This window comes from Lampris incognitus, chromosome 14, assembly GCF_029633865.1.
Source record: "Lampris incognitus isolate fLamInc1 chromosome 14, fLamInc1.hap2, whole genome shotgun sequence".
In the NCBI taxonomy this organism is placed as follows: domain Eukaryota; kingdom Metazoa; phylum Chordata; class Actinopteri; order Lampriformes; family Lampridae; genus Lampris; species Lampris incognitus.
The window spans coordinates 36,707,924-36,731,298 of NC_079224.1; the positions used below are offsets into that span (position 1 = coordinate 36,707,924).

At 43.7% G+C, this 23,375-nt stretch overlaps 1 protein-coding gene across 1 annotated transcript; it reads left to right on the top strand.

The window, feature by feature from the left end:
- The first annotated feature begins 625 nt into the window (after positions 1-625).
- On the top strand, positions 626-23,375 carry plppr4a (phospholipid phosphatase related 4a). Its single transcript, XM_056293503.1, has 11 exons — positions 626-709; positions 8,605-8,790; positions 10,086-10,215; positions 11,214-11,409; positions 13,474-13,531; positions 14,048-14,221; positions 15,382-15,514; positions 17,163-17,391; positions 17,892-18,507; positions 20,594-20,747; positions 22,333-23,375. Exons 1-11 carry the CDS (start codon positions 626-628, stop codon positions 23,229-23,231), a joined length of 2,859 nt encoding a protein of 952 aa, XP_056149478.1. The 3' UTR covers positions 23,232-23,375.

Sequence of the window (23,375 nt, forward strand, 5' to 3'; positions counted from 1 at the left end):
GTCTGTCACATGACTACGTGCTCCACATAAAAACAGCCTTTTCTAGCATGCTGCGTACACATACACAAACACACACAAACACAAACACACACACGGAAAATAGGTTTTTAGCACACGTGTGACGTCACTCCCATCGATGCGTTTGATTCCCTTCTCCAACAGTAACCGCGGCGCGCGCTCGCCACCCTCCCCACTCCCCACCCCCGTTCCCAGTCACCTGCTGCGGCGGAGGGACGGGGCGCCCGGATGAGATTTTTTTTAAATTTTACTAGGGTGCAACACACACTCACCCACACACAGCAAGCCTCAGCATGGCGGGATGCACCTCTGCGGTGAGTTCACTGCCACCGAACAGACTCCCCATTTTGGGAGACTGTTGACGTGCACGTCCTCCGTCGGCGCCGTTTGGTGAAACCGGGAGGGGGCGGGGGAGGAGGTGGTGGTGGTGGTGGGGGGGGGCTGCAGTCCTCAGACCGTATTCACCAGAACCAAACACCGGAGATGTTCCGCCGCTCACCACCGCACAGCCGCCCAGTGCCGGAATTACTTTAATTTCGCCAAAATTACGACGGGAATCAAATACAACTCCCTGTCTCCCGCCACCGGGAGGGACCCCCGGCCCGCCATGTCTCGTGCCAAGGAGCGGCTGAAAGGCGGGAAGGAGACCAAGGACAGCGTCACTCTGCTGCCCTGCTTTTACTTTGTAGAGGTGAATACTCTATTTATCTGTCTGTTTATTGAGCTATACGTCTATTTATCTACCTGTCTGCTTATTTATCTATTTATGTCTATCAGTCTATCTAACTGTCATCCATCTAACTGTCATCTATCTATCTATCTATCTATCTATCTATCTATCTATCTATCTATCTATCTATCTGTCTATGTCTTATCAGTCTATCTAACTGTCATCTATCTATCTATCTATCTATCTATCTATCTATCTATCTATCTATCTATCTATCTATCTATCTATCTATCTATCTATCTATCTATCGTGCATATTACTGGTAACATGTATGTTGGTATGTCTGACTGTCTAGTATCTGTTTTTCTCTATTGGACTTCCTGCTGACTGTTTATCTGCCTGTCTAGTATTTGTTTGTCTCTATTGGACTTCCTGCTGACTGTTTATCTGCCTGTCTAGTGTTTGTTTGTCTCTATTGGACTTCCTGCTGACTGGTTATCTGCCTGTCTAGTATTTGTTTGTCTCTATTGGACTTCCTGCTGACTGTTTATCTGCCTGTCTAGTGTTTGTTTGTCTCTACTGGATTCCTGCTGACTGGTTATCTGCCTGTCTAGTATCTGTTTGTCTCTATTGGGCTTCCTGCTGACTGGCTGAGTTGTTCAATAAAGCCATTTTGTGGAGGTGAAGAGCATTTAGGGGCTTAATGACTTGACGACTGGCTGTTTGGCTGATAGATGATTAGATTAGAGCCTACCGCTTCTCTTTATTCACTTTGTAGGAGTTTATTTTATCTACCTATCTATGTATCTATCTATCTATATATCTATCTGTCTGTCTGTCTGCTTGGCAGTTTGCTGTCTGTTGGTGTGTCTGTCAGTGAAGTCTACAGGTTATAATGCTACATGCATCTGGTTTGCCTGTCAGGGCATCACAGAGGGGTGGTGCTAACACGGGGCCCAATGATGCCCAGTGTTTTCTATGGCTGCAGCTCCACAGGAAAAAAAAAGTCTAGTTTTTAGCTCTTTCTGAGCAATTGCTGATCTTCTCACTCACGGCTTTCTAAACACGCAGCAACCATTTGCAGGAAACCTCAGTCAGTCCTCACCGCTGTCTTCACTGCAGATAATCTAGTGGTGAAATGAGCGGAGCTCTGTGAAAAACAATGTCATGTTATCGTTCATTATATAGCATTTAGATGCTGAATTTCACTCACTTGCAAGTATATATTCCATTGACTTAGCACATGTAAACCTCTTACAAGACAGGCTTTTATCCCTGATGGTGAGAGGCGTAACGAGTCAGCGCCGGGCCCCAGTGCAAGATGGTCAAAGCGGGCCTCGGCCTTCCCATCACAATCAGACGTAACATAGCGTCATGTCAGTACCAAAAGAAAGAAGTGAAAGCAAGCCGCTTTATAATGACCAGCAACATCGAAATGCACTGCACAGTTGGTGCCTAAAAGCAACGATTACTAGGCGAACGCCGTGCTATAGAAGAGGAGTCCTAATAGCAAGGCCAAGATAGTGATAGACTAGCCCACTTAACAAAATCTGGTGGGAGCACCATAACAGATGAAAACATAATCAGTGATGGAGCACCTTGACACAGACGAAAACATAATCGGTGACGGGGCACCCGCACATTGACAACACTATTCATGTCTGCGTACAGGCCTTATAAACACAAAACAAGAGTGTGTAGGTTGATTATTAGTCAAATAGATAATAAATCAGTTCTACTTACATCATAGGTGCACTCTGCGGGATTTTCGCTGTGCGAAGTCTTGACACTTCGCCAGCTAGCTAACTGCTCGGTGTGGATTTTGCTACGCAGTAGTACGCATGTCCAGAATTACGCATGGGCGCACTGGACTTTTTGAACATACTGTACATCATAGACTAAGTGCTTGAGATCAATGATACGATAGTGGAGGGATAAATAGGGGTCTGTGCGTGCAGGCCCTTAACTGTTGCAGGTCCCAATGCAGCTGTATTACCAGTATATATGGTAGTTGATTCTGATTTTTTTTTTTTCATGGATACAGGGAGGCTGAGGATGTGACTACCTTGTTCAATAAAGGCCAATGGACAAAGAGTGTTATCCAAACAGCATTAACGTTCAGTGTATCATCACTGTAAAGATTTGATATGAAATAACTGTATGCATCCTGCAGCTTGAAAAAGTGGTTTGGTTAAGATACCCCTTCTAGTTTAGACATTACTACAGATACAACTAGCTCAAAAATAACATACAAAAAAAATTGTCTCAGTATTGCAACATTTTCCCACTTAAGATTTGATTCCCTGTCTCCAGAAACTATTTACCTCGCCATCATGGACCTTTTTCCATCTCATATCGTGCCTTTGCCATGTTATATACCCAAAACCGTTTTCTTGCAGTGCACTGTCACTGACACGTTCCCCTGGGTGATGATGACACATTGAATAAAAGCACATAGCCACATCTGTCACAACGTATTTCATTGTTTAAACATATTGTAGTCCCTGACGGGGTTAAAAAAAATCACATCATGAGTAATGAGCCTTGCTGCACTTGATGCCGATACTCAAGAGATTGTTGCATTATTGTGTGGCATGCAGTAGCTGAGGTGTATGAACACACTCCTCAGGAGAAGGACGTCAGTGCATCACAGTGCACACAGCCCCCACCTCCAGTTTAACCAGTTTAACACTGGGAACTGACTGGTGTGATTTTGCAGTTGAATCCAATCTGGTGGCTCTGACATATCAAACTGTTGTTTAGTTCAAACTACGCGTTTCCTCCATCCATCACTCTCCCCTCAGCTCCAGCATCTTGAAAGAGCTGGTTTGTCTCTCATGCACCACTGTCACACCATCCCACCTACTAACTGGCCTGTGTTGGCCGTTGCTAGGCAACATGGCACACTGAATGGGATGTATTTTTATATCTGTGTGCCAAAGACGAGAGACGTTATGAGGAGAAAAACAGTTCTGCTGTATCCTGGTTTCCACCGTGTGTAGCACAGCCGTAAACACTTACTCTGGTCGGCTGGCCGGTTGTTATCACATTGTTGTGTAAAGATGTCCGATATCGAAATTTTTGCCGGTATCCGACAACCGTTTATTTCCAAGGTCATTTTGGTTGATACTGATACCGATGCTGATATTTTTAATTTAATGTGCAATACCACCACGTGTCTTAGTTTCCACCGGTTTTCCACTATTATTACACCGTAACTGTGATGCATGGTGCAGATGCAGATTTTGCCCTAACGTTTTCAAACATCTTCTGCGTTTGGGTTTTTTTCTATAACAGCTCGATCCTTGCAAGATTCCCAGTAAAATGCTGACTATCATAATGTTGCTTCAAGTGAAAAATTTTTTTTGTAGCTATCATAAAGGGCCAGCATTTCACTGTAGGCTGTAGTACACAACCTGTCTTACTATCAACAGCTGGTGTTGGTGTCTGCATTTTAATACGGCATCATATTGGAGCGACATATCTGGCATCGTTTTGATGTTTAAGCAAAGTTTGGCCAATGCTAACCAATATATTGTGCGCCCCTATTATTTTTAGATCAATAGGAAGATGGATAGTGGGTGAGGGAATTGTTAAATTTGTCGATAAATCAGCAGTAGTATTGGTGATTTTCATGATGATTTGAGTTGCTACATTTCTATAGACACACATGCAGACCGGGGGGCGGGAAGGGGACACTTGTCCATCTCTTCTGATTTGAACCCATGCCAGACATTTATCTGGTATTTTTGCTGGACTGACGGGATGTTAGCCGTGTTGGGTTTTACATAGCCGGGTCCACTGGCTGTCAGCAGATTGTAAAATGGTGACAACTGATCATTTGAGGCATAAAGACAAACCAGTGGTAACACAGGGCAGGTTGTGTTGGCTTCAAACTGCAAGTGCATTAGCACCCCACCAGACGGTGAGAACAACACCATTTCACAAAATTCATTAAGTGAGGGGGTCCCTAAAGAATGCCTTGTTCTCCAGTCAGATAGGTGGGCGTCTGGGCAGTAAGACAGGGTGCAGATTGCACATTTGATGACTACCATGCAACCTTTGCCCTTAACAAAGCGCTGCTGCGGCATGGTGGCAAGTTAAAATGATAGACATACCTTTCAGTCTGTCGATTACATAGCTGCACGAGGTCCCGGTGATTATTTTCATAAGGAGCTAAAGACCAGTGTGTTGTGTAGGGTTGCTTAAATGTTGTGAGGAAGTTTTAATGCCATGTATTTAAGTCTTGATGCATGCTCAATAATCCAGGTAAGAAAATCAAAGAAGGCTGAATCGATTCATCTGGACACAACGTTTATTGACAGATACGTTTCATCACTCATCTAAGTGACATCTTCAGTCTAATCTGACTGCAGGTGTCCCCACCCTTATAAACAATACAGTACAATACAGTACCTAACGACCAAAGCTAACAACCAGTTTCATATGCAAATATCGGTGTGACCATCGATCATGTGACCTATTCACAGAGGGTTGGGGAATAGTTGCAATCACAGCATTGTAAGATGGCGACAGATGTACTCTTAGCCCCCCCCCCCCGTTCAGGGATGGTCGTTTCCTCTTAACATAGATGGTCTCTTTGACTCCCTGTTCAAACCAGCGTTCCTCCCTATCAAGGATGTGCGCATCCTCATCCCTGAAGTAGTGGCCTGTAGGTGGGTGTAGACTGTGGAGTCCTGGCCTGATGTGTTAGCTCACTTGTGTTGTGTCATTCTTTTGGCCAGCATCTGTTTTGTTTCCCCAATGTACAAGTCACTGCAATCCTTCCTCTTGGGACTTAACAGTGTACACTAGATTGCTCTGTTTGTGCCGGGGGACCTGATCCTTGCGGTGGACCAATTTCTGGTGCAGTGTGTTTTGGGGTTTGAAAGCAACTGAGACGCGGTGTTTGGAAAATATGCATCTCAACTTTTCCGACACTCCAGCCACATACGGAATCACCACTGGTTTACGCTTAGGCAGCCGGCGTCGTTCTTCTCTCTTCGATTGGCTGGTGCACTGTTTGGGCGTCTTCCTGACTTTGCCAAATGCCCAGTTAGGATAACCAGACTTAACCAGGGCCTGTTTAATGTGGGATTTCTCCCCTTCCCCGGCCGCTGTGTCGGTGGGAATGTTGTCAGCTCGGTGTACAGCGTCCTAATGACTCCTAGTTTGTGCTCCAGTGGATGATGAGAGCCAAACCTTAAGTACTGATCAGTATGTGTAGGTTTGCAGTAAACATCATCAATCAAGTGTCCCCCATCACCAATTGCAATTTCACAGTCTAAGAAGGCTAACCTGTCATTTTTCACATCCTCCCTGGTGAACTTGATGTGGTTGTCCACAGAGTTAATGTGGTCACATGGTACATTCTGAGATTTAATTTTTACCCAGGTGTCATCCACAAACCTGAACCAATGGCTAGGTGGTGCCCCTGGATAGGACATCACAGCCCTCTTTTCCACTTCCTCCATATACAAGTTGGCCACTACAGGTGAGACTGGGGAACGCATAGCACACCCATGCCTCTACCTATAGTACTGCCCCCTGTATGTGAAGTACGTGGACTGAAGACACAGCTTCAGGAGTAGACACACTTGGTCAGTGTTAAGGGTGGTGTTATTGCTAAGGGTGGGGTCATTTTGTAATTTCATACGGACTACCTCCACTGCTTCATCAACAGGGACACATGTGAAGAGAGACTGAACATCATAAGAGTCCATTATTTCAATCCTCTCCATAATGATGTCCCTCACCTTATCCACAAAATCCATAGTGTTCTGAATGTGATGTTCATTACTGCCTACTAACGGGTTAAGAATAGATCCCAGAAATTTAGAGAGATGTTATAGGTCACTGAGTTACTCATACAAACAATAGGCCGTAATGGCACATCCTGTTTATGTATCTTAGGTAACCCTGTATTGTTTATAAGGGGTGGGGGGTACCTACAGTCAGTTTAGACTGAAGATGTCACTTGGTTGAGTGATGAAATGTATCTGTCAATAAACATTATATCCAGATGAACTGATTCAACCTTCTTTGGCCATGTATTTAACTTTTGCCATATCTTTTACATTTCAAGGAACAATTTGACAATGAGTGTGCAGCAGTTCTGCAACTTGTTTGATTGCCAGTTGGTTGATTGCAAAGTAAAAATGTTATATTAATAAAATTGTTTGGCTCCAACCACTTTATAGTAAAGGCAGACCTTTGTGAGACAGTTGTGTTGGGCATTTTGCTTGCACAGTGTTGTAAGTTGGTCGTTTCTGCTGGGAAACGTGCAATTCTTTCATCACGAGACGGTCGCAAAGAGATGAAAATGAGCTGGAAAGCAAATCATTTTTTTCCTTGGTCAGGGTGTTGATCGAGGATCTGGTCATGAGACATTGCCACATAAGCTGACCTGTTCATTATTTAAACCTGCATGTGCATCACGTGCTTAAGGCAAAAAGAGGGTAAAGGAAACTATATGGCGATCATTTGATCACTGTCAATTTGTGATGCAACTTTGCAAGCTGAGCTCTCATCTGCTGCTGCCAGTTAGTTGCCGATCTCACACCACAGGAGCCCCATTTAATTTGTCTAAATGTGTGAAAACCCCAAACACTTGAAATATTCATGTCTTCCCTGATTGAATTGAAGAGCAAGAGGCTGAGATATCAAACTAATTACAAGACATTAATTCCCGCTGCGCCAATACTGAGTCGACAAGAATTCAGGCTGGTCTTCATCAGACTGGGTCCAAATTGGTCAAACTGGAAAAACTGGAAAAAAAAGTTGTATTTTGATCCAAGTGTAATAGACAATGATGGGTGGTGTACTGTACAACTATATTTGAAATACATAGTGAATATTGCGTTGAATCCTTAACTTGGCAACTTCATTCAGCACACTTGTTTTGGAAGTTTAGTTTTAGTAGAAATTGCTGAATTCTTCACAATAATTCTAGGGGTTGACCTGTTAATAGGTATTGTTCACTATTGTGTACTATTTCTGGTGTGTAGCAGCAAATGTAGAGTTTTAAACACAGCCTCTTTGCAGTAGACAAACAACGTCCTTTCAGCAAGTTGTCTGAAAGACTGGGAGCAGCTTTTGCTTCTTTGTCAGGCATGTGTGCCTTCGACCCATGCCGATGCACTTCTCCTGTGTAAATGTACGTTTCACAGTATGAGCCAGTTAGGTTTTATAAGTGTGAGCAAATGCCTTGTAGCATGATTAATATGATGCATGGAGAGGCGAAAGAGGTGAATAAGTGGAGTCATTTATTTGACCAGTCTAGTGTCTAGTAAGTCTAAGCTTCTTCATCAAAAAGTCATTGTATTCTTTTAAGTGCCTTGTTTTACCTGCTGGGACACTATATACGAAGGCCTTCAATTCTTGGCAGTCGTGGAAAGGACGGGAGGAACAAAGACGGGAAGGGAGAGAAGAGGAGGATTGAAGGAGGGTTGGTCATTTATCACTCTGTGTATGAGAGCGTGCCACTTATAGAAGATTATCATGAGGGCAATAGAGGTGTCAGTACTTCTGTCTGTACACTGATCAGATCATCGTTCTCATTGGGTGCCTGTCTGTCTCTCCATCTGCTTACCTGCCTGCTACCCTGGACATCGCTCAGTACTATTCGCTGTCATCCTGCCTTTAAATGAAATCCATCTGAAAGCAACTCAAATCTACCAAATCCCTCAAAAATTACTGTTTCTATGCATGTGTGTGTGTGGGTTGGGGGTGGGGGTGGAAGAACAGACTAGTCTTAAGTAAAGTCTGGCAGTGTAGACGGAAATATATCCCAGGTTTTTCTTCGAACTGTAGACACAGCGTCTACAGTGGATTCTCCTGCAACCATGTGTACTCTATCGGCCTCCTGATACATCTATTGTGATTATAACATGTTTTTTCTGTTGTCATTATTTCAGCTCCCTATCCTGGCCTCCTCAGTGGTCAGCCTCTACTTCTTGGAGCTGACGGACGTGTTCCAGCCGGTGCATTCTGGGTACAGCTGTAATGACCGCACTCTGTCTCTGCCGTACATCCTGCCCAGACAGGAAGTCTGCCCCCTGCTGCTTCTCTTCAGCCTGGCCTTCGCTGCTCCTACCGCCACTGTAACCAAACTTTAACTTAGAACTCTCAAATCTATATTATACGGTGATTAACAGAGCGAAGCATTCACATAGTTTATTTTGGAAGTTGCAGAATAACACCAGAGGAAGTTCCCTGCTCTCGAGCCACAGTGGTTAATTCTTTGAGATGGGGTGGTTGAATGAGTCTCCTTGGTCTAGAATAAACTGGTTTCAGATACACCCCTTAGCAGAAATTCTGCTCAGGGCTTCATTAGCTGTGTTTGGAGTTTTAGTGTTCATCAATACACTGCAAAAAATGAAATCTTATCAAGTGAAAATATCTCTATAATTTGGTACAATAAGTCCAATATTGGTAGAATTAGCTTGAATTATCTTATTCCACTGGCAGATAAGTTTGCTTATTTCAAGTTTTTTCTTGATTTTGGTCAATTTAATCTTTTTTTTATTAAAGCAAGATTAAATTGACCAAAATCAGGAAAAAAACTTGAAATAAGCAAAATCATCTACCAGTGGAATAAGATAATTCTACTCAATATTGGATTTATTGTACCAAATACAAGATATTTTCACTTGATAAGATTTCATTTTTTGCAGTGTAGGCAACGAATGAGTATATTTAGAGAGACGGACGGGTATAGTTAGAGGCTATACATAACTTGATTCTATAGAGAGGTTGTTATATGTGGACTACAGACTGGTCTCAATCTTGCTCTCCCCTCCTTTGAATCTTCTTCTGTCTCTGTAGTTGCTTGGCTTCTCCACATAGTTTTTTCTCTCTCTCAATTCAGTCAGTTCAGTTCAAGGCACTTTATTGGTGGGATTCAAAAGTTTAACCTATTGACTGTCAGTATAAGGCAAATGAACTATACCTAGCACAAAAAGTAAGGACATTTATGTTTGGTAGATTATTTCTTTGTTGTAACAATGCTTCTTGGCAATAAATCTTATACCGCTGGAAAGCCTGTTTATTTCCCTTTTAAATGGTGCCACATTTGTAAGGAACATGCATTTGTGGGACGAGCAGCAGAGCTGAGTATGTGGGTTGCACCCATGAAAAATTTGCAAAATCTTCTCTGCCAATGCCAAACAGCTTATTTTGCTGTTGCTATTGACTCTTGTTTTGAGCTTTTGGTACCCCAGGTGCTGACAATCAGGTGCCTGATATAAGATTTATTGCCAAGAAGCATTGTTACAACAAAGAAATAATCTACCAAACACAAATTTCCTTACTTTTTGTGCTAAGTTTATATGAATGAATGAACCTCCCTCGTCTGTTCTTGTCTGCTCTCATATTGTGTCACTGTGTCCACCTTTAGATCCTGATAGGAGAGGCCATTTTGTATTGCTATTTGTCCAGGAGGTCGTCTACCACCCGGACTGAGGCTAACATCAATGCTGCCGGGTGTAACTTCAACTCCTACATCCGCAGGGCTGTACGTTTCATAGGTGAGAGGACAATGCGTGCTCTCTCTCTCTCTCTCTCTCTCTCTCTCTCTCTCTCTCTCTCTCTCTCTCTCTCTCTCTCTCTCTCTCTCTCTCTCTCTCTCTCTCTCTCTCACACACACACACATTAATTACACTTTTTTTGGGGGGGTTTTCCCCTCTTTTTCTCCCCAATCGTAATTGGCCTATTACCCCACTCTTCCGAGCCGTCCCGGTCGCTGCTCCACCCCGCTGTGCTGATCCAGGGAGGGCTGCAGACTACCACATGCCTCCTCCGATACATGTGGAGTCGCCAGCCACTTCTTTTCAACTGACAGTGAGGAGTTTCACCAGGGGGATGTAGCACATTGGAGGCTCACGCTATTCCCCCCAGTTCCCCCTCCCCCGAACATGTGCCCTGACTGACCAGAGGAGGTGCTAGTGCAGCGACCAAGACACATACCCACATCCGGCTTCCCACCTGCAGACATGGCCAATTGTGTCTGCAGGGATGCCCGACCAAGCCGAAGGTAACACGGAGATTTGAACCGGTGATCCCCGTGTTGGCAGGCAACAGAATAGACTGCTATACTACCCGGATGCCCCACTTTTTTGTTTTTGCATCTTTTTACATTCACATTTCCAAGGTGTGCAAATCGTAAAGCATCAGAATGGTCACTGTGTTGCCGCTGATGAGGCAAAAAGGAAAGTATGAACTGAGGGTTGGTCTCAAAACAAAAATCCTTTCTCTGCTTATCTGGCTGAAAACCTCATACAAATCACATAGCGCAGGAGAGTATCATTATAAAGCCTCGGGAATGTTATAGACAAAGTTCAAACTAGCAGAAATGATTCTCCAGGACAAATGTGAATCATTGCCATGGACTATCTATGAGCGTGCATGGCATAATGGTAACGTTTATTTTTTTGGCAATTGTTCACTGGAAAAACACAAAGTTGTGGTTTGTCTTTTATTATATTTTAATCCAGCATACATTTTTCACTATTAACACATTTTGCAGGTGTTCATACCTTCGGCCTGTGTGTGACCGCATTGATAACAGACATACTGCAGCTCTCCACTGGTCAACACACCCCCTACTGGTTAGATGTGTGTAAGCCCAACCTAACTCACATTAACATGTCCAGCTGTGAGGAGGCCTTTATACTTGAAGACATCTGCTCTGGACAAGATTTAGGACTCATCAGTGCTGGGAGGTAAGGTGTGCAATGTGTGGTATTCACTGTAATAGAGGTTTTCTATCTATTGATCTATCTATCTATCTATCTATCGGTACATCTATCGATACATCAATACATCAGTACATTGATACGTCTATATACTTCTATACATCTATCTATTATACCTACATCGATGAACCTATTTATACATCTATACATATATACATCTGTACACACACACACACACACACACATATACATACCATGTCACCTTATACTTGTGGGGACCCCTCATTGACTACATTCATTCCCTAGCCCTTAACCCTAACCTTAACCATCATAAACTACATGCCTTACCCTAACCTTAACCTAATCCTAATTCTAATCTTATCCCTAAACCCAAAAAAACAATTCCTAACCCAAAAATAGACCCTTTTCTTCATGAGGACTCATAAAATGTTGGTCGTTTCAGTTTTTCATCCCTATTAGGATAGAAAAACCTAGTATACACACACACACATTTGCTTGCTTGCTTAAGGTTGTCCGTTGTGTCCGACGATAACAATCCTGCCTCTGTTACTTGTGAGTCTTCTTATGGCTGTACAACCCAATCCGCGATCCACACTGTTTGCCACAGACAGAACAGGTGAGATCACTGACTGGGGGTGTAGGTGTGGTATTGGCTTCATGTCTCTTTAGTCGTCTCCTGGTCTGTCGATCACCTCGGTCCTCCTCGAGCTTTTGCACCCCTTGTTGACAGAGCTGCCGCCAGATGGAGCGTTGGGTGGCAGTATCTTCCAGCTGGCTCAGGTTCAGGCCACACTTTTTTATGATGGTCTTCAGTTGGTCTTTGTACCATTTTCTGGCCCCCTGCCAAGTGGCGGCCAAAATGTAGCTGGCCATACAGCACTTTACGTGGTAAGCGCTCCTTCGGCATCCTGATGACGTGACCGAGCCAGCGAAGTTGGTGCTGGGTGACGGTACCCTCCATGTTGGTCGTGCTCCATGCTGGCGCACGAGAGGCAGTCCTCTGACAGACTGGCGCTCCGGCATCCTCCTGCAGCTGTGGAAGAGCGCTGGTCGTCTTGGGTTCTCCTTGCCACCAGATCCCACCCTCTCACAGTGAAGAAGTGCTGCTGGGACATGTGCACCCCCAACGGCACTCTAAATAATCTCTGCGCAGGTTTCCACCTCTGCCTCGACACACACACACATACACACACACACACTTGCAAATCTATACTTGTGGGGACCCCTCATTGACTACATTCATTTCCTAGCCCTTAACTCTAACCTTAACCACGCAAACTACATGCCTAACCCTTACCTTAACCTTAACCTTAAACTAACCCTAATTCTAACCTTAACCCTAAAACCAAGTCCTAACCCTAAAATAGACCCTTTTACTTGTTCCCATAAAATGGCCCTACATGGTAGGTGATTTCTGGTTTTCTATCCTAATGGGGATATTTGGTCCCCATTAGGATAGTTAAACATGGTGTACACACACACACACACACACACACACACACACACACAGGCTGTAGTTAGTTTGTAGTCCTGCTCAAATCAGTTCAATTATCAGATATTGAAAACTAGCTATGTTCAGATAGTGTGGCACAATCATTTACTGCACTATCTGAGAGATCCATCTCCAATCCACATTCCTTTTGTAACCAGCTTCCAGCTAACTTACAGCTCATAGTATGTGTTTATTAGACTGGACTGTCCAGCTGCACCTGCAGCTGAGGTCCTGAAGTCAGACACTCACTACCTTCCTTCCCAACCCCTTTATTGCATACACATGCACTTGTGGAACACCTGCTAGGACAGACCTGCTCCACCACACACACACACACACACACACACACACACACACACACACACACACACACACACACACACACACACACGCTTCCCAATTAGCCACCTGCATATTGCAGATGAATATTCAGTATTGTCCTTAGCTGTCCACTTTGGGGTCCATGGTCACCGTGATGATTAGCCTGAACCCTCTCTCCCTCTCTCTCTCGCTGTCTCTCTCGCTCTCGCTCTCTCTCCATCTATCTATCTATTCTGTACTTTTTTGTCTCTTTGTAGGAAGTCTTTTCCTTCCCAGCATGCAACTCTGGCAGCGTTCGCTGCTGTCTACATTTCAGTAAGTACAACAATGTACTGGTACACAGAAATACACACTGCTGTATGCATTTCATTGAATTTGGTTACAAAGTCCACAGATTTCTCTCCACACATACACAGTGCAGCTGCATGTACCTTTGCAAGACATTATGGTAACAGGCTGACTCAGGCATCCAAACTCAGACTTGGCTGCTGAAATTCACAAAATTACAGCTAGTAGGGCCCATTTGTTTTTGTCTTAATTTTTACTTATACTGAATACTCCTCGCTTTAGCCTTAACATTATTTTCTTTAGCACCAGGGAACACTGTTGGTTTATTGTTTGAAAGGCTCCTTATTAAAAGAAAACAATACCATTATTCAAAAGACAGAGTTGATTTTGAGGTTGTTCTGCAATAATTTGATTAAAAAAAATCCTCACACCAAAAACTAATCACCTGGTCTCCTCTTCCTGAAGTGTGCATTACTGCAAGTGTCTGTGCATCTGTGTATCTGCATATGTATATGATCCCGTGTGTGTGTGTGTGTGTTTCAGATGTACTTTAACACAGTGTTGACAGACTCCGCCAAGCTTCTGAAGCCTCTCTTGGTCTTCACTTTTGTAATGCTAGCTATATTGGCTGGCTTAACAAGGATCATCCAGTTCAGAAACCACCCTGTTGACGTCTACTGTGGATGGTTGCTGGGAGGAGGCATCGCTGTCTATCTGGTAATAAAGTTAATCCGTGGTGAATTAACTGATATTAGATATCAGACTGGCTATTCTTATTGACCTAATGAGAACCACTGACGTAATCCCAGCCATGGTTAGTTACGTAAATGTAAGATTATGCTGATCACTGAAGATCATGCTCAACTCACTGGAGAAGAGGGCAGCGCTCAGTAACATAAAAGGAATTGCAGCATTTGAGGTGAATATTTCTACAAATCATAGAATAACCCAGCCACTGAGGATGCATAAGCCAGTGCAATCTTAGTGCCGGCCCCAAGCCTGAATAAATGGGGAGAGTATAAAATTGCAATATTGCTACCATATTATAAAGTGCAATATGCACAGTTTCTCCATCCTACTGTAAAATAGGTTTGAAGGATCAGTTGGTGTGGCTAATAACTCATTAGAACTCATGACAGATAACAATGAGAAGGCAGAATTAGAATTACCACAATGGAAACCGCTTATAGGGATCACATCCGTCCAGGCCAATATGATGAAATGATAAATCCCAGGTTCAACCATGTCTTTTTGTTTGATTATAGGGATTATAAGATCCTGACACAACAACACTGGCAGCTGTGTTTTATTTTGAACGGGCCACTGGGATTTGGAACGTGTAAATATTAATGTAATTACCAGCATCACCACAGGTGTCAGTAAATTAAAGAGAAACAATCTTAATGATGGGCTTCTTTGTTCTAGAAGCAGGGTTTGATAGTTGAGCTCCATAAGAGATCACTGCACATTGCAAGCACACACAGACAGACATCTGTCCTGAAGACAACTCAACTGCACACACTAACCTACACCCACACACACTGACACAGCCCTATCAAACAGCCCATGCTTTCTCTTTCTCTACTAGCTGAGTGTTGAGCTACGCTGCCTCTCTTAGTCAAAGTCAGATTTTTGTCAAATTGTGCTATAGGTACTATTTGCTGCAACCTCTCTACAATGAGTATGTAAAAATGCTGCCCACAACATTATCGGGTGTGTCAACCTGTCAGCGGCTGGAGGTTTGCTCAGCACCTTCCATACTGAGTAGCAAACATGGCCGCCACTGAAAACCAGGGAAGCCAAACTCTTTCTTATTTATAGTTTTGTTTCCGTCTTGGTTGGTCCATGCATTTGTGTATTTGCATGTCTGTGTGCAGGGCGTGTACGCAGTGGGGAATTTCCAGCCCAGTGAAGATCGATCTAGAAGGCAACCCCCCCTTCCTACGCTTAGAGAGCCCCTTCCCTTGCTCTCCAATGTCAGCCAGTCAACAGCTGCAAACAGCCACCAAGGTAACCGCATTCAGGGCATTACTTTTAAATTTGCCTCTAAAAGTTGCCCTGACAGATCAGTGATTGACAATAAGTGTAACTTATATGTAATTATATTCAATGATATTGTCATTATTAGATTTACCAGAGTTCAAATCATTTAAAAATATCAGCTTGGATGTGTAGCAGAGGTACGAGCCCATTAGCCACATCAGTAATAGTGTAATTGTACCAACTACTTGTGCATCACTATAATTTACAGATCTCCCTAGACATTTAAATTGTGGGATTTAGAAAATGCAAAAGAATGGCGGCGATATGGAAACACAAGTCAGCCTTGAATCCCTTTTTTTTAAGATATATCTTAGAAACAAATTAGCGTAGTCATAGAGAAATGTCATCTGTGAGAATTAAACAAGATGTGACCTTGATCATGACGTCACATGATGGTACGTGAAACAGGACCTACTGTAGGGTTTTTATTGTAGTTAGATGGCATGGACTGCAGCAATAAGGCAAGGTGACAGATAAAGTCACACGAGTTAAGCAATCCAAATAGCCTTGACATTTTTCATAGAAGAGAATAAACATTTTATCAATGATGGCACCACAAAGCCAATATCACGTTCAAATAAAGAGTTGATAAATAATTATCATGAGTAACAATCGTTCTTTTGTGTCCAAATGCATGCTGTCAGCATGTTTTTATATAGAAAGAGAGAGATTTTCTGCTAATCAGTCAGTGAAATGAGGTAAGGTTAATTCAATTATTTCTCCATTTCTTAATATAGTAGAGACACAGAAACACAACACTGGTTGTCTTTTCCAATTGCATTGTGAGTCAGACTGTCAGATAAGTGGATCCGACCAGCTATGCCTTCATGCTACTCTGTGTTCACGGGCCTGTCATTGTGCTTTTGCCTTTTCAGATTACCCTTTACCTAAATTGGAAATGAGTTTGAAAAACCCAACCATTTTTTTTGCCTGGCAGACTGCATTGTGTACTAAATTGCCTACTGTTTTCACCATGGCAATTCTCAGATGTGGACTGAAGAAATGTCTGCTTTATCGCTGTTTGAATTAGGTTCATAGGGATGCTGCTTAATCCCTGTTTGGAATTTGGCCTTCTTACCCAATCTGTACTTTTTAATTTTTCTGTAATGACAAGAGTGTCACGGTAGCTTAGTGGTTAGTACCGTCTCCTCACTGAATATAGAGTCTAGGGTTCAGTTCAGTCCAGACTGTCGATGTGGACTTTGCGCACTCTTCCTATGTTCGTGTAGGTTTCCACTGGGCACTGCAGTTTCCTCCCACAGTCCAAAACCTGCAACTAGATGAACTGGAGTCTCTAAATTACCCATAGGTGTGAATGGTGAATGGTGATTGTGTGCGTGGACCATAATGGACTGCATTGGTCCAGGGTATCTCCCTGCCATCCACCTAATGCATGCTGGGATAGACTCCAGCTCCCTGTAGCAGTGAATTGGATTAAGTGGGTATAGATAATGGATGTATGGATGGATTGATGTTTATATGATGGATGACTGGAAGGTTGGATGGGTTATTATGCTTGACTCCCTCTTAACATTGCCAAATACACATATTTAACTCACCTTCAAATCAATTTCTGGCCATGTGACCCCCACCTTCCCTTATTTCGTTCTGACAGGTCACCACACCCTGGCTCCCAGCCAACCGGAACCTATCCTCACACGTACCTCGTCCCACACCCTGTCCCCCAACCAATCAGAGGCAATCCTGACACGAAGCTCCTCCTACCGCGAGGCATCTTTGTCCAATCTGAAGAGAGCAAGTGCCGAGGTGGAAGTGATAACTCCCCCCAGTCCCCTGGGTAACCATGACAACATGATGACCTTCAGCAGCAGCACCTTACCAAGGTGATACTCCTTGTTCATGTAGTCAAAGGAACTGAAAATAAAATCCAGAATGTACAAGACAAATTTGTCAAAAGCATGTGGACAGAAAATAAGGATTTGAAGATGTCTTAAGTTATCTTAACTCATCATGCCAGACTCATGTGTAACTTTCACATATTGACAGTTTCGAGGAACTTGAAACACTGAAACACACTGATTCAGGCAGTTTTACATTACATTTATTTAAGCCAAGCTTTTGGTCTGCAGGACTTTTACAGAGCATGAAGTGCATATGAATCATATATAAGTCTACATGGATCTACCGTAAGCGTGTGAAAGACCTCTTTTAGTGTAGAAACCTATAATTGGGAAAATATCATCTTTGAGATTGGCTTATTTGCTGTTATTTCATGCAGGATTTAATAAGAGTTATTTGATTTTGCTGGTTTTTTTTGGGGGGGGGGGTTTTTTGTCTCTCCACTAGTGGTCTTGATGTTGATGAAGCTTGTTCATTCTCCCAGGTCCCATGGTGGCTCCTCATTGGAGGAGGTTCGTGTCCCTCGTAGACATGCCTCCATCCATGCATCGATGGATTCCACCAGATCCAAACAGCTCCTCAGTCAATGGAAGAACAAGAATGACAATAGGAAGCTGTCACTCCAAGTGATGGACGGGGTAAGGCCTGCCTCCTGTTCCTCCCCCCAGAAGACCATGGAGCTGCGCTGCTCATCTGAACCCTCTGCCATGGGCCTGGAAGCAGAGCTTCGTGCTGGGACCCACCTACCTTCTGTCACTGGTCTGGATGCGGAGCTTCGTGCTGGGGCCCATATCCCAGCTCAGTACATAAAACTGGCAGCTAGCTCTGTTCCTCTGGCCAATCATAATCATTTAGCCCAAAATGGCAGCAGTGGACTGGCTGGTGGGGCTAGAGTGTCTATCCAATCACGGCCTGGCTCCTCTCAACTAGTTCACATTCCTGAGGAGGATAACTTCATCCCCAGGGACCAGGAAAGTGAATCAGATGATAGTATTGTGGATGGGGTCAGCTCAGTAAGGGAGAAGTGGTTGAGAGTAGCTGAGAAAACCAATGTCCCCTGTCGGCCGCTCAGTGCAGGGGGACAGCCTCGTTTAATGCAGGTAAGTTTATTGCCATATTATCCATCTGTCTGTCCATCCATCTATCTAATTGAGCCATCAGTTAATGTACATATAAGGTACAGTACACTGATTGAGTAAAGTTTAGAAGCGTATTTGGGACACTGGATTATTGAGCATGCATAAAGACTATTTGGAACTTTTTTTTTTTTTTTTTATCAAATAGAAACTTCCCAAGTCAGGTCAAATGCCCGTCAAGATGTCTGTTGAATTTGGTTGTAGATTTAACTACGGTTTCATTGTTGTGCCACATTTTACCAGAGAGCAGATGCAGATCATCTCATCTGGGGTTTCCGTTAACTGAGCCCCGCCATCCCACACAAGAAGAAGCATCTCCAGATGTTTGAGCAAAAATGCATGAGCAGCCAAACTGTATGGCACGACCTTCATGAGGGAGCAGAGTTCATCATGAAGCACACTAATCTATTTTGAGAGTCTGTTGTTTCTCCATTCTCTGAATTCTGTTAGAGATAAAGAGAATATTGTGGAAGAGCACAAGATGAAATATTGTCAGTTTGTTAAAAATAGGCTTGAGAGTGTTATGCATGTTGCTTTCAAAGCCATTTCACGCCCCCAACCTTCTTTCATTCTGACATGTAGTGGCAAGCTCTGGTCTGACTCAGTGTCTCCTTACTTCTGCTGATCTCTTTGGAAACCCTGCCCCTGGCCAGACAGACATAGTATGTTGTTGCGACTGCAGGTGTAAGATTAGTTTATTACTGCGATACCTCTAAAACAGTAAGGTAAGATGTAGACTATCATGGGGTGAGGTGTTATAGCATTGTGGGAAAATTTCAGGATTGTATCGACATTAAGTTGATAGCGAAAAGCGTAGCGCCTGTGTTATTGTTCCTTCTTTAGCGGGGCAATCTGTAGAAGACAGAGTCACTGGTTATTTGTGCATGCTGTGCTGCAGGTACTGTGAGTACTGCAATATGACAGCTTGATTAAAGCGTTCATTGAACATAGTTTTATGCTTTTATTCCTTTGAAACCCAGGTTTTCATGGCACACTGTGTGGCATGCTGAGATAAAATCCACTGCCATCTCTATATTAGATTATGTTCATGTGCTTACAGACCACCCTCATACCCCCTTATGTATTTTATTTTTTCCCTGTCAGCTAAATGCAGTACACACTGAGCACAATCATATCGCCTCTGCTTGTGTATGCACATTAACTTTTAATGTGCATGCACCGGGGCTTAAAGTGATTATACAGCTAAATAGTTAAAAGCACTGAGCAGAAATCCAGGTGTGGTAATTGGGGTATCTTTATGTAGATGAAGATGTTAAGAGTAAGGCGTTCACATTTTCTGTCCTCAGAGCAACGCTTCAACAAGGTTCAGTTGTGAGTACTCCATGTGAAAAGACCGACTATCAAGCCGCCACGGCGTTGTGTCGAGCAAACTCAGACTTGCTTCGTCAGTGTGTGGCCCTTTGGTTTTACTTCTTTTTACGTGAGAGAAAGCAGTGAGGATGTTTATATTTGTCTCAGGTTTCAGTTTTCTGAAACAATGAAGTAGGTCTACATTGATTTTTAGCATTATTTACGATCCCCGAGCACCAACTCGGTCCTAAAAAAGGCAAGTGTAAAGCATCTGTGATTTTGTCTGAGGTGTTGGAATGTGCCGAGAGGTGGCCCGGGTTTCTGGAGCAGTTAGATCACCTCGCTTCACAAGGTTTATTTCAAGATTTGTTACGTGACGAACGAAGTACTTTTAACTATTTTTTTCCCTTCCCAAAAATAATTTTTCTTTTTGTTATTGTTCAGTCTTTGTTGTGTTACTATCCATAGTTGTATCCCTTCTTTATGCAATGTGTTTGATGGCCTCATACCGACAGCGGAGGAAGTAAGTTAATCAATAGGAAGTCTGTGATCCATGTTGGAGGTGATAGCCTCAGGCGAGCATCGGGATGAGTGGGAGCCGATGTTAACTGTGACTGTTGTCTTCCAGGTCATCGTTTTACCCTTTCTGTTATCTGTATTTAAAATAGCTATAATAAGAAGAGGCAGGGTTCGATTTAGCTGACGATGACATCTCGCTGTGTCTCGCCACACATCCCAGGTGATCGCCTTGTCAAAGCAGCAGGGCCTCCTCCACTCTCCTCGCTCGGAGGACGGGGGGAGCACCGTCAGCTGCACCGGATCCATCCGCTACCGAGCCCTGACCGACCAGGACCCCTCGCCACCCGCCTCCACCACAGGAGCAGTCGGAGGAGGTGGAGGAGGAGGAGGAGGTCTGTATCTCTGAAAGACTTCCAAATGGCTCTGGTTGGCTGAACCTCACAAACATTGTATTACAAAACATTATAGTGTGCTCTTTTCTTTCTTACTCGGTCCCTAAAATAAAGCTTCAAATGTTAAAGGCAGCTTTCATGGTTGGCATGTGGCGTGTGTCACTGCAACAGAGTCCGTAGTTCAATTCCAATTCCTCTGTGCATTTTCTCACTGTGTTTTTGTGTCACTTCTTTCCTCTAAATTGCTCACAGATTTGAATGTGAGTTTGTGGGGCCCAACTAGGATTTGGATTGAGTAGGTATAAGGAATCGATGAATGCTTGAATAACATAATGAGATGTTTGAGTTGAACAAGTGAATCCCAGATGAAACTCGCACATTGTGTTGTTTTAAATACAAAGCACGAGGTTGTTTAAACTGTTAAGCCTGCCACATCACAACCCTCCTAGTGGATAAACATCTTATTCTGTTTACTGTGGGTCTGCATGAGCACCGACAGTTTTTACGATAAATATGCTCAGAATATTTTGTCTCTTCACACAAATCAGTTCATCATTCACAGCTTTAACAACACATTGTACGCCAACAGGGATGGAAGGGCATGGAGACCAGGTGGCACAATATGAAAAAGTTAAATAAAGGCGTAGGTCTACTGAATGAAGATGTGCCTATTTAACACTCATACCCCACTGTGGATTTATTCACCCTGTGTTTATGAGTCTGAAGGTTTTTTTTTCCGTCTCAAAAACAATTTTTGGAGCTTTTACGACATAAGTTTTATTTGTCACTTGATTCTTTAAAAATTAATTCTTGATTCTGTGCGCCGCCAATGTTTTCTTCTCTGTAGGACAAAATTTGCACACATTTCCTTCCACAAAGCGCGGGAGTTGACTTTTCAGAGCACCGCTCATCTAGAAAGGTCCTGGCACTATAACTCATGGACTAGTTGTATTAAAATATGACCCTGCTGTAACAGACCTCTCAGGTCTCCTGGCACCCGTCTTCTGCTTCAAGAATCAAGTCTTTTGCACCTGCGGTATTACTCGTTGAAATAGTCACCCAGATGACCTGAAGTGTGTCCCAACACTAAACTCTTTTAAAAGCAGCAAAGACTTTTTATTCCAAAAGCCATTCTGAGGCCTCGGATTGAGGTTTATGTGTGTGCAAATGTGTGTGTTTGTGTTCAGATATACATGTTGATTGTGTGTGTTTTTGTGCATTGTGTGTGTGTGTGTGTGGGGGGGGGGATGATTCTCTTTTCATGATACATAAACGGTATGTTTTTTCTTTGTAAATGTGCCGTTTTATTTTTATATTCAGGTTAGCAATACTTTTTCCACTTTTGAATGTAAACACTTTCAGTTTACTCGTATATAAAAAGTACTTGACAAGTAATATTAATGAGTCTTGGTGAAATTCCGAAACTTTTACATGACCAACATAAATCTAGGTGAGGGCTTACGTAAGTTTCTGTTATTGTTATGTTATTTTATTATTACTTCTGGTAGAATAGAAGTTGTAGTAGGAACCATGAATAACACATTTGTTTATGTTGGTTCTCATTCAGGAGGAGGTTTGGAGAGAACTGGTAGTATAGTCCGTGTGGAGGCTCATCCGGAGTCCCGGGCACACAAACCGATTGTCAAACCGCCCAGCACCGATGGCAGTGGCTCCTGGAGGTGGAAACCGCCGGAGCAGCGATCGTCTCTCCGCCAGTCGGCTTTCACCCTCAACGACCTCAACAGACACACAGACAGCTGCGATTCGCTGAGGGAAGGAGGAGGCTCACTGGACGGCCGTAGGAGTGTGACATGGACCGAACTAGAGAGCGATGGAGGGGCAGGAGGAGGAGGAGGAGAGGGAGGAGGTGTGTACTCCCACCATCCACATGTTGTGCATCCCTTGCATCCTTTACACCCTGATAACCCCAATAACCTCCAGCAGTCCAACTTTAACCCCAACAACTGCGGCAACCCTAACTTTAACAACATTCACTTCAACCCCAATTCTAACAACCTCATCTCATCATTTTCACCCAGCGCAATCTTTGCCCCTCCCTTCCACCCCCACCCCCAGGCCATGACAACGATCAGAGTCACCCCTGTGGAGGGGACCGCTGTTAGCAGTGATGGCGGCTCTGACTGCCAATCGGTGGCCTCCTCCAGCCGCGAGTCCACCCTGAGGAGGAAGAGCAGTGCCAACATTGTCCATGTCTCCGATCGAGGGCCCAGCCCCGATCTCCACAGCAACCACCGTCTCTATGACAACGGGAACCGCCTGGACAATGAGAGCGGCGTCCGTTTCTATGACAACCCCAATAGCCGTTACCAAGACAACCCTAATCCCCTAAACAGGCAGCTACAGGGGATCTATGGCCGCCCAGGCCCAACACCTCCCCCGACTCTGCCACGCCCAGTTCTGACTCACACGCCACCCCCTACCTTGGGGTTGGCCTATAAAGAATGAGCCGCAAATTGAATTTATCTCTGTGATATCAGTTCAGTTTGTCCTTTGACTAGCTGATACAAAATGGTAGAGACATGTGGCTGGAGCCAATAGTATAAAGCTTATGCTCCTTTATATTGGTACATGGTAATTTAGATTGTTAAA